Raw genomic sequence first — 11,398 nt, 5'->3', positions numbered from 1 at the left:
TATGAGTGCCACGTGATATTCAGTGAAAAACAAAAAAAAGCGGTTCATTTTATCCAACAGGAATGGATCATGAAAAGTGGGTGTAAGAATAAGAGGGCTTGGCGACATCAACTCAAAAACAAAAGCAGTCATAACTTTTTATTTTCATGAAAGATTGCAAAGAGTTTAATTTAGCAATTTAATAAAAAAATCATCACATTTAAATTTATAAATGAAAATATATGGGTCAATGACAAATAAGGTTAAGATAAAAAAAAATTATTTTAAGCAAAAGTTTTAAAATGCATTTTTATGTCCAAAAAAATGTATGGTGTTGATTCATATTGGTTTTACAGCTTTTAAGACAGCATTCATTCATTATTAAAAAAGATTTCTGATTTTACCAACCAGAAAATGTCAGGTGGTGCGACCATATATTCATTTAAAATAATATACATTTAATGTTCTTAGCACTACTGAAAATATGTAGATATAAATCATTGTAGTGTCTAAAATGCATATCACATGGTAAATTCCCTGTCCATTTCTTTATGTATTGCCCTTTTAGTCCAATTCATATACACATTTTCAAAGTTTTCCAGGGGTCATCATTACTCAAAAATGTCAAATTATCTAATATTTATGACGGGTGATTAACATTGTTACTGCATCAAAGGGGTCCTCTGGGGTCTTCTGTGTGATGTCAAATGCTGTCACATGGTTTTCTTAAAGTAACATTGCATAAAATGGCATTTTTATGTCGGTCGCCCCTCCTTGACAATTGGAGAAGTACATTTTTCGGACAAAAGTTTTTTAAGTAATAGAATAGTTTTGAAATAGGACTGATACACTATTCATTAATAAGGAATTAAATGTGAAATCATGCCAAACTATTTGATTAAGAATTTTACTGAGAAAATGAACCTTTTTATTACAGTTTTGTTCTGTGCTTGTATGTTCGGATGGTCGCACCAACTGACATTTTGGGTCTTTTAAACACCACAACTCAAAAAGTCAATTGAATTTCCAAAAAATTAAAAGGGTTTCTTATAAAGGAAATATTGTAGATCAATTTGATATGTGACATGTATTTATTCAAATTCTTTTTAGGCAAATAATGAATTCGGACACAAAAAATATGTCATTGACCCATATATGTATGTGTATTTGTTTTTAACAACCCTAAAAGTGAGGAATATATATATTTTAATATTTTAACCTCTTAACAAGCGCCCCATTTTTGAGAATTCTTTGAAAACGATATACCCAAATGAAAATGTCTGCAGCTCTTAAACCCTATGGTCTATATTCATAAACCTGGTCTTATTTTAAACTAGACACTTGAAATATTGCTACCCAAGAGTCATAATAACTCAAAGTAATATGGGAACAGAGTAATATACATGTAAGTGACTCACGTTTTTTGTTTTCACTTAGGGAAAAAAATATTATAATTTAATGTTAAGAGCCTGAAAATAACTTAAATATAAAACTGAATGTCTAATCATGTCATGATTCAAATATGAGGATGATTCTCTCAGTAATGTAGCTTCTGTGAGCTTTTATGTCAAGAAAAGTCTAGGCGTCATTTCAAAAAGGCCATTTATTTCAGAACATTTGCTATTGTAAAGAGTAGTTTTTCATTCAAATAAATCTGCAATAAACTGCAATATACTACTAATTATAATGGATAAACAGTTACTGAAAAACTAAAGCAACTATTTACAGAGATTACAAAGTGTAAAAAACTCATTTAGCTGATGGGAAGCGTCAGTGAGAGACAGCGCGCTCCACTGCAGTTGCGCCATGGAGAACGCGCAGCCAGCGCAAAAACAGTATTCACCAAAGCCTACTTACGCAAACTGCGCAAGATAATGCCTTTTGATTGGTTACTAAGTCCATCAATCAAACCTTTGTTGGAAAGGCATTGGCTGGGCACCGAGTGCCTTTATCCAACGAAAACCATGGGCGCAATGATTGACAGCTCACCAAGCCTGTAAGGCACTTCCTCTATATGATGCATCCCAGAAGAGTCTCTGATTGAAGGAGAGAGACGGGGGAGGGTTTAAAATACGTGGGAGAAACTATTCTTGCAGGGGGAGTTTGCCAGACACGGATAAGAATCGATATTTCATTGAAAATGGACATGATTGATCACGCTAACTCAAAACTCTCTTGCAAACAACGGAGGATTTTTAGTTTTTTCCCTATTTTTTCGTTGTTTTGGATTAAAAAGTGGGATGCATTTTGAAGAATGGACTCTTACACAGAGATGTATGCGGGTGTTTATTGGATTCGTCCGATCTGATCTGAACGACAGGAGATGAAAGATGAGTAACGCTAATATTTTGCTAATGTTTACATGGACGGTCCTTTAGCGTTTCATTTAACCCTTTCCTCTCTGGTGTATTTATTGCAAAAACAAGTTCAGAACATGAATCTTGAGTGTTTTAGCTTTCAAATGATGCATAGTTTGTGATAGTTGATTGAATATTTTGGATAAAACAAAAGTAAATAAAAGTACACACCCCCCCACTTCCGTCAACCCCCCCGCCCACGAACCGGTGCGGGTTAAGTAGTTAAATATGAAGGGAAAACAAAGATTACACTGACTACAACATAATCAGTTATAAATATTGAATTGGTTCTTTTTGCATTATTTCTTTGTATGACAGCCTGGCCAAACATTATGTTGGCATAATTTGCCATTTGATTGCGTTACCCAGGGTTCGTACAACTTTTTTGTTTTTTTAGGACTACAATCAGAGATCTCACTTATCAAATCATATCCTTATTATCTTTTTATAAAAATAAACTAAGTAAATAAAATGGCACAAATAAAGTGTGGTACAAGCAATGACTGTGGTAACTTTAACAATTGAAAGGATACTATGACAGATTCCCTATTTTTCAAACTGATTTTTTCCCTCATGAATATATGATTGACCTGAAGAATAAAAGCTGTATCATACACTTGGATATTTATATGTGCAATATCACACTCATAGCCATGAAAAATGGCTCTATATCGATATCAGACGGGCTGCAGTGTTAATTTTGCATGAAATGATTGTTTTAGCAATGAAATTAAACACTAAAAAGTGCTTGAATTATTGAAAGACAATATAAATTAAATACATTTTCATAAATATGTCTGTTTTCAAGGGTTTTCAAGGACTTACATTTCAAAAAGTAAAAATCAAGAACTTCTAGCACTTTAAGAAACTACGCAATATGCTTACAACATCTTTAACACATTTTTTATAGTATTTCAATGAAAGGGTGAAGTTGTCAATTTTTGCTTTTTGTATACATTTAAAAATAAATGGTAAGATGCGTGTGTACTTACGGGTACATGGCGGCCCAGGTGAGCTTGCTGTAAATGTGTGTGTGAGTGTGTGAGAGCAGCGCGGAGAAATGGAGGGGTGAAGGCAGCCGATGTTTGTAACAAAACTCAGACGGGCTCATCCCATGATGCTGTTTGACTTCTATCAGATCAGCTTTGGAGCCCACCACCACACACGGGATCCCGCTGTCCATATAGTGCTGCTACAGAGGAATAATAAACACATACATTACACATACACAGTCACTGTTTTAAATCGAGTCAGTTTGATTTTGTCAACTCTAATGGCACTTAAATCAGAAATAATATGAAACCATCTCTGGTTTATCACAGTGACAATGAGCTATCACAGTCCTGGTTTAATCACATGGTCTTTAGGAAACTTAATGATCAAACACAACACACATTCAAATGTGCCATTTAGTCATTAAATGGTTAGTTCACCCAAAAAACTAAAATTCTGTCATTAAAGGGTCATGAAACCATGTTACCATCCATTCATTTTGATTGTAGGAGAAAACTAGTTCATAAAAAAAAAAAAAATTGCGCTATATTCAACTTCCGGGTTTAAATTCATCTTTTGTATTAACGTCACAGAATGTGACGTTTTGTCGTACTATAATACAGCGATGACTCATCGATGTCTCATAATTATTCATGAGTATGCGTGCCCTTATCCTATGATAAGACGTCTTGGTTAATTATTCACGAGTCTGCGTGTCCTTATCCTATGATAAGACGTCTTGGTTAATTATTCACGAGTCTGCGTGTCCTTATCCTATGAGAAGATGCCTCGCTTAACATAGCAGCACGCGTTGTTTGACAGGCGCTTCAAAGAGTGAGATCGCATTCGTAAAAGTAAGTGAGATCTTAAGTGAGAGATGCATTAATGGATCAAAAACGAGTGATTATTTTTGCTCTGTAAGAGTTTCTGCGTCGCACAAGTTCTCTTCAGTAGATCCCGAGTCTTCACACAAACGCGATTCATCCACACTGTGAGTGTAACCTCTCTTTACGGCCCATTAACCGATCAAACGGCTCATAAAACACTGCAAAAAAAGTCTCAAAAGTTATCAATGATGCAACAGCGTGTTCATTTATATATTTTCTATACAGAGAACATGCGAATGGCTGTGCATTTATTTGTGCAATAAATAGCTGTCATAGGATATGTTTTATGTTTTTGTGTTATTTAAAGGTCCCATGGCATGGCATTTTTCGATTATTATATAATGTTTCCCCTGAGGTGTACTTATATTGTTAGTATGATTTTAACATAAAAAAAATGTCATAATTTAGAAATAAAAGGCATTTTTTCTATACTGTTATTACCCCTCTGGCTTGAATGCCCTGTTTGAAGGGGCGTGTCTGCTGTGAAACTCCAGTGAAAACGCCCACTGTTGTGATTGGCTGACATCTTTGCATTTGAAATGAGTGCTAGATTATGTGGCGGAGGAGGCATAGTTTTATTGTAACAGACTTCATTGTAATAAATCTTATAATTTGTTTTTGTGTACATTATTGACATTTCTGTGCGTTTAAATAGGTTTTAGGTCTGTATTATCTGTGTAAATAAGTAGGGACTTTTATTTTGACGGGTGTTGCAGTCTACGGAGCCATATGAAAAAAGAGGGAGCGCTCGTGAGAGCTCGCGGTTCATCATTCAGTGGGTTTAAGCGGATTTAAAGTTTACAGTTTGTTTAGCACCCCCCGAAAAGACAATAGGTGTGTATGTGCTTGTTTACTGTCATTTGTAATGAGTATGTTTGTGTATTTCGCTGTATTGTTTGTTGCAGATACACTCGCGACGTGTGATTGACAGATCCAAACGTTATAAAGAGTGTTCTCTGATCGCTTTCTTTAGTTTAATCACTTAAAAAACGGATTTGTTTCATGCTACTAACAGAAACGATCGTTTTAGTCACTGGCTTGATTCACTGATGCATTACGCTTAGGGCATCAAGACGGCGATCATTAAATGATCTAGAAAGAAAGTCTGAGTGAACTTGAATGATTAGCTACACATCAGAAATCACTGATCACAGATCAGGCATTAATGAACACTGTTACTCACTGTTTGTCGCGGTGCTGTCGAATCCATATAGTAAAATCTGTTTGTAAAGACTGTGCTGACATAAACTGAATCTATTTTCTCCGAATGCTCTGGGCGGGCAAAGCAGAGGAAGGGGGAGAAAATTCCAGATCAGCTCGTCTGAGCTCTCATTTTCTCAAAGGCAGAGAAAGACAGCCAGAACTCAGTTTATGTACGAGAGTCTGGTAGGACCAGGCTAAGATTTCTGTTCCTCCTTACTCAACCACCACTTCGACACTTCAAACAATTCATAAAGAAATCGTAAAAGTAATCGAGCACTTTAGTCCAAATTTTCTGAAGAGACTCGATTCGCTTTATAGGAAGAGTGCATGTTAGCCAAACAGGCTTCTGGAGAAATTAATAACTCACATCATCATATATTATTCACTGACAGATATCAGGTTGTGCAAGGACATTATGAGTTCATTCATTTGGATGATCTGATATTTCATGTGATTAATAAATATATGAGTGATGCGTGTGTCAGAGTTTGTCGAGCATTCCTCCAGAACTAAAGCATCTTGATTCTTACCTTATATATACTAGCACAGTAGTTGAACGAGTCCGGGTCGCTGATATCATACATGAGACACGCCACATCACACGCTGCATCTGCTGCTTTTAGAAACTCTGTTTCCACATCCACCTCCTCCAGCTGCGAGGAATAACACGCACGTCAGGCGGGAAACCAATAAAATCGGATGTGTGTACAGCTTGAGACGGCACTTACGATGAGGTACTTGTCCTGATTGGCTACGGAGACGGTGTTGATGGTGTATATCGAGGGTGGACCGGGGTCGCCGTCATTTCTCTGAAAATAAACACATCATCAGCATTGTAAATATTTGGTAGATCTAAAGGAGATTACTTGGAATCACAAGATGGAAAAATATTTCTTAAGCCCTATTCGGAGGATAATTGTTTCTCGTGGGGTCACAAGGTATTTTCATCATTGACAGAGGCTAGTCTGGGATTTTATTGCCGTCTGAATCCAGAATATCAGTGTTTCTCTCCCACCACCCGCGTAAAAATCCCCGGCCGAATTACCTACTGTTTTTCGACAAACACAAACGTTGTGTGGTCATTGCCGTCAGAATCCACATCTCTAGTTTTCAAGAATATATCACTTCAAAATATCACTGTTTATATCCTTTTTGACCCCTGCGGAGCACCATACCTTTGCGCTTCACTGTAATTTGGATGCATTTTAAAGATCTAGCCTACACTTTTATTACTGAAATGCTGGAAAGTATTTACAAGAGCCATCTTTCATCACCGCTCAAAAGAGAAAAAGAAGAAAAGCACGTAAACCTTTGAAATGGGCCGTTATTACCGCAGAAAATATATATATATATCGTCACTGCCCGATGAAACTCACGTATGTCCAAAACGGTTACTTTTCAGGAAGTGAAAAAACCACCGTATTTCAAAAGCAGTTGAATGTAGTGTTGTCATACTTGGTACGGCATCTTTACATGTAACCATATTCTTGCCAGTGTAATGATATAATCCACATTTGACCAAAATTGAGTTTAAATGGACATACGTGCATATTTTACAGTAACGGTGGTCGATACGCGTTCTTCCGATCATTAATTAGAATGGCCAAGTGGCGTTTCATACTGACAGAGGAATACGTGCTGGACATTCTCAGCCTCTGGCAAGCGGTGATCGCAGTATGAGTGAGGCATGTTCTAGTGACAATCATGACAGTAGCATTACAGGCTATAATTTGATCAGTTTGACTGGGGAAAAAAAAGTTTGAATCTTATCAATGAGACCGAGTTTATTTACATACTAGCAAGCAAACTAATCTGTGAAGAACTAGATTAGAACTAAACTGTGGAGAGCTTCAATGTCGTACTTTCGGCTATCCAGTGCTGAGCTTCGATGAAACTTCACGAGACCGGTGAGATGCTTCCACAGGGCGGGAGATACGCGGCGCGATTGACAGCTTTGACACCAAATGGATATACGAGAAAATCAGATGACATGATTTCACAACTTTTCATTGGCCATTTAGTTATGTGAAGCATACTGTATACGGAAATGAACCTGGACATTCAATCCGTCGAAAAATCTCAAAATCGGCAAAATGGACATACGTGGTTTTCATCGGACAGCGACGATATGTTAAAATAACCAAGCAGCTTTATGTTCACTGCATGTAAATAAGAGGTTTTATTCACTTATTCCGGCTCATTTCCATGTGGAATAAAAATGCATCCTTTATTTTGAGATAAAATACAAGACCATTTTAACTATAATGTGCGTCTATATATCTCCCTATTTTTAAACAGATTTAAATAATTAAATAATTAGTATTAGTATTTTCCTATTATTAAATTAAATATGCATTTATTCTTTTTATACCAAGCATATGACATTTTATTTACAGCATACAATCATGTTATTGAACACGTGAGCAGCGCATTCCCAGGTGCACAGGCTCACAAAACTCGCTCGAAAAGTTTTATCACTGAGGTGGCATGCAAATTTATTTTTACGGACTTCCACGTGAGAAACAATTACAGTCCGAATATGGCTCTAGACAGATTATAACTGTGGAAGAACATCAGAAGTAAAGCAAGAAAACCTCTTTCTAGTGTAAAACTATCTAAAGCACTATTCCCTAGGGCTGCCTCCTAATAGTCGACGAGAAGAGGCTTAGTCAACCAAATTTTAATTAGTTGCCAAGTCGCACTCGCAGAAAAATAACTCAGCAGGAAGTGCACGCAGTCTGTAAGGGACAGATTGTTAACACAACTGGTCCATGTAGTAATTACGTCGGGCAGGAAATCGAAACATTCGCCTATCATTCATCGACCTCAAACATGGCTTGTCATTTGAAACTAATATTAACCACTTTACATGGTCGCTTGCTCTAAGCCGTATTCCAGGGGGACATTAGAGTAATTCATGTTTCAGAGATGTACTTACAAACACAAGTTTTGCTTTCAAGCCACACTCTCACCTCAGTGCTTCTCTGCAGAAAAGCTCGAAGGAAGTCCGTCTTTCCCGTTCCGCGTGGACCGATCACTTTGCAGAGGAACACAGTCCGCTGAGTCTGTCTCTTGTCCAGGTCTAATGCCTTTTCTCTAGTTACTAATATACACACACAGAAAAAAACAGAAATATTCTTCAGTATCCGTTTGATCAAACATATTAAGTTTTAAATTAGGTCTGTGTGTGGATCTCATTACCTGTGATGGCGGAGGTCTGGGACGCTTGGTCCATTAGAATCGGATACCCGAGGTATCCCAGATGCTCCAAACACCGGTGGACATCCAGATAAGCAGATAACCTGCAGTTTATCCAATTACAATTCACATTAAAGCCATAACTACTGAACAGGGAATGTGTAATAATAATAATAATAATAATAATAATAATAATAATAATACAGAAATGATTCATGTTCTGATTTTAGATGTAGGGTTGGATACAAATTTCGGATTAAACGCAACCTCTCTGTCAGTTTCCTGCACTTTTTTTTCTACGTCACTCCTGCTGAATATAGTCAAAAGAAGTCTTATTTTACCCAAGTTCGCAGTCCAAATTTAATGTGATGGGATAAAACAAGAATACCAAAAAAGATCTTTCTGTTGAGTTATAATTAGGGCTGTCAAAAGATTAATCGCGATTAATCGCATCCAAAATAAAAGTTTGTGTTTACATAATGTGTGTGTGTACTCTGTTAATTATTATTTATATATAAATACACACACATTCATGTATATATTTAAGAAATATTTGCATGTATATACATTTATATAATCTATAATATATATATAAATATAAATGTTTTATATATAAAAATAATATTTTTTTCTTAAAAATATACATGCTTGTGTGTATTTATATACAGGGCTCCAGACTAACTTTTTTCACTAGGAGCACAGTGGCCCCCAACTGAAAATTTTAGGGGCACAACCAGAAATTTTAGGGGCGCACACCGTAAATCAACATGCTAACCAAATCTACTAATTTCCACTGTATTACTAATAGGGATCGGTATCGTTAAGGTTTTAATGGTATTACTACTCTTACCGATACTGCTTATCGATCCGGTAATGGCTCAATCGTCAGCAGGTTTATTAGACGCTGCCCCTTTAAGACCGATCGAATGTAGAACTAATAATATCATATTCTCCTATTTCTCCAAACTATTTACGCCCATTTAAGATATAAACTGTTAAAATAACTACTCTCCAATCCGGTCAATTTGACACCGGCTATTTGTTGTTTATTAGATGGTTTAGACGCGCACACGAAGCCTAAAATATTAAGTGCAAGTCGGTCCATTTCGCAGCACACACACATAAGCCGCCTTGAAGTTGGAAACAGCGTCTCTTGCGCGGATTATTGTGCATTTAATAGCTCTTTATTATCAAACACATCCCGCAGTTTAGCAACAGTAGAGACTGCAGTTTACAACAATCACTGAATCTGACGTTTAGTTTAGGTTTAAGGAGAAATGACAGCTCAGCTGTGAAGGGAAGGATGAGCTTGACTGAACACGGCTATAGGAATAGTTTTACCTCATATCATCTTTTTATAATTCTTGGAAGCCAAAATCGAAAATAAAATTAGATTAATATCACAGCACATCCCTAAAGTTTAAGCTAAACTTCTGTGTAGTTCTCTTGGCCATCGTCCCTCATTAAGCTGACTGTGGTGTTGAGTTTGCTGTAGCTCCACGTGAGTTTGCTCGCTTTCTCTCTCTTCTGGATTGCGAATGGCAAAAATACATCACGGACAAATCACGGTTTAATATTATCTCATATAGAAACGGCTGGCAAAGATAGAATTTGCCAGACATAACGTCTATCAATTATAATTAGTAAGTGTATTTTCTTAATTTCTCCAGTACCGACAGCAGGCAAATTTACTGGTCGCACATGTGCTACTGGATGTCAAATTCAGTCGCACACTCTCAAATTTTAGTCGCACTCTGGAGCCCTGTATATATAAATAATAATTAACAGAGTACACACACATATATTATGTAAACACAAACTTTTATTTTGGGTGCGATTAATTGCGATTAATCTTTTGACAGCCCTAGTTATAATAAATAGTTTATAAAATATAGCAATTCACAAACGTCTAGTTTTTATTGGATCAAGTACACACAGGGGAACGAGTCTGACTCCAGAGGCGGACAGTAGTGAAGTATTTTTACTCTGCTTAAGTGTAGTGCAGTAAAAAGTACAACATTATGCTTTGGAATGTAGTGAAGTAAAAGTTTTCCAAAGAAAAAGTACATATACTTGAAAAATGTACGTTTTGGACAATACTTGAAAAATGTACGTTTTGGACATTACTTAGAGTAGCATAAGCTAGAATAGGGAGGGAATAGAGGAAAATGGAGGGTTTTTCTCCAAAATGTACTTGAGTAAAGTAAAAATACTGTCCACCTCTGTCTGATTCACAAATTCACTCTTATGAACAAGTTTTTTTTTTTTTAGAAAATCATATATTGTACATACAATGCAGCCAGTGCGGTGTTGATTCAAATGACTCTCAGTCACATGGACTGAGTCATAAAAACAGTGCAATTCTGTTTACAAACTGTAATTCAGTGTAATTCATGTGTAATTCATTTATAAACTGGTTCTTTCTTGGAAACCATAAATGACTCATAAGAACAGGTTATTTTTAGTGAATCATAATAAAGATCAAGTGTAGTCCATGTCACAAACAAATGACTGTTATCAACTGTTTTTTTTAGTTAATCATAAACAATACAGCACAACCAGAAGGGCTGGGTATTGACACAAATGTCACAATTCGATTTGATTCAATAGCGATTATTTTGGATATATCAGGTACAATACATGGCAAAATTTCTCAAGGAAAGCAATGTTGTAAACTATGGGAGTCAGTTGGTAGTTACTATAATGTTGAAGGTAAAAAATAACTGATTTGTATACAAAAGCTTAAATTACACTCAAAGATGTTTTTTTTAAATAATAATA

The 11,398-nt window shown here is 36.2% G+C and overlaps 1 protein-coding gene across 2 annotated transcripts in view; it reads right to left on the bottom strand.

The window, feature by feature from the left end:
• rhot2 (ras homolog family member T2) overlaps nucleotides 1-11,398 on the bottom strand; it is a 33,931-nt gene that overhangs the window by 2,022 nt on the left and 20,511 nt on the right. The window contains exons 14-18 of one of the 2 annotated variants that reach the window (XM_079805730.1): nucleotides 8,621-8,721; nucleotides 8,392-8,522; nucleotides 6,148-6,228; nucleotides 5,950-6,072; nucleotides 3,329-3,528 (exon numbers count right to left, since the gene is read on the bottom strand). In XM_079805730.1, the coding sequence (XP_079661856.1) occupies nucleotides 3,329-3,528; nucleotides 5,950-6,072; nucleotides 6,148-6,228; nucleotides 8,392-8,522; nucleotides 8,621-8,721 (636 nt within the window). The remainder of the gene's footprint in view (nucleotides 1-3,328; nucleotides 3,529-5,949; nucleotides 6,073-6,147; nucleotides 6,229-8,391; nucleotides 8,523-8,620; nucleotides 8,722-11,398) is intronic. The other variant, XM_079805731.1, reaches the window with a different exon arrangement.

The sequence above is a fragment of the Gobio gobio genome, assembly GCF_949357685.1.
Source record: "Gobio gobio genome assembly, chromosome: 23".
Lineage (NCBI taxonomy): Eukaryota > Metazoa > Chordata > Actinopteri > Cypriniformes > Gobionidae > Gobio > Gobio gobio.
Note: the sequence above shows the minus strand (reverse complement) of the source record. Positions and strands in the feature narration are given on the sequence as shown.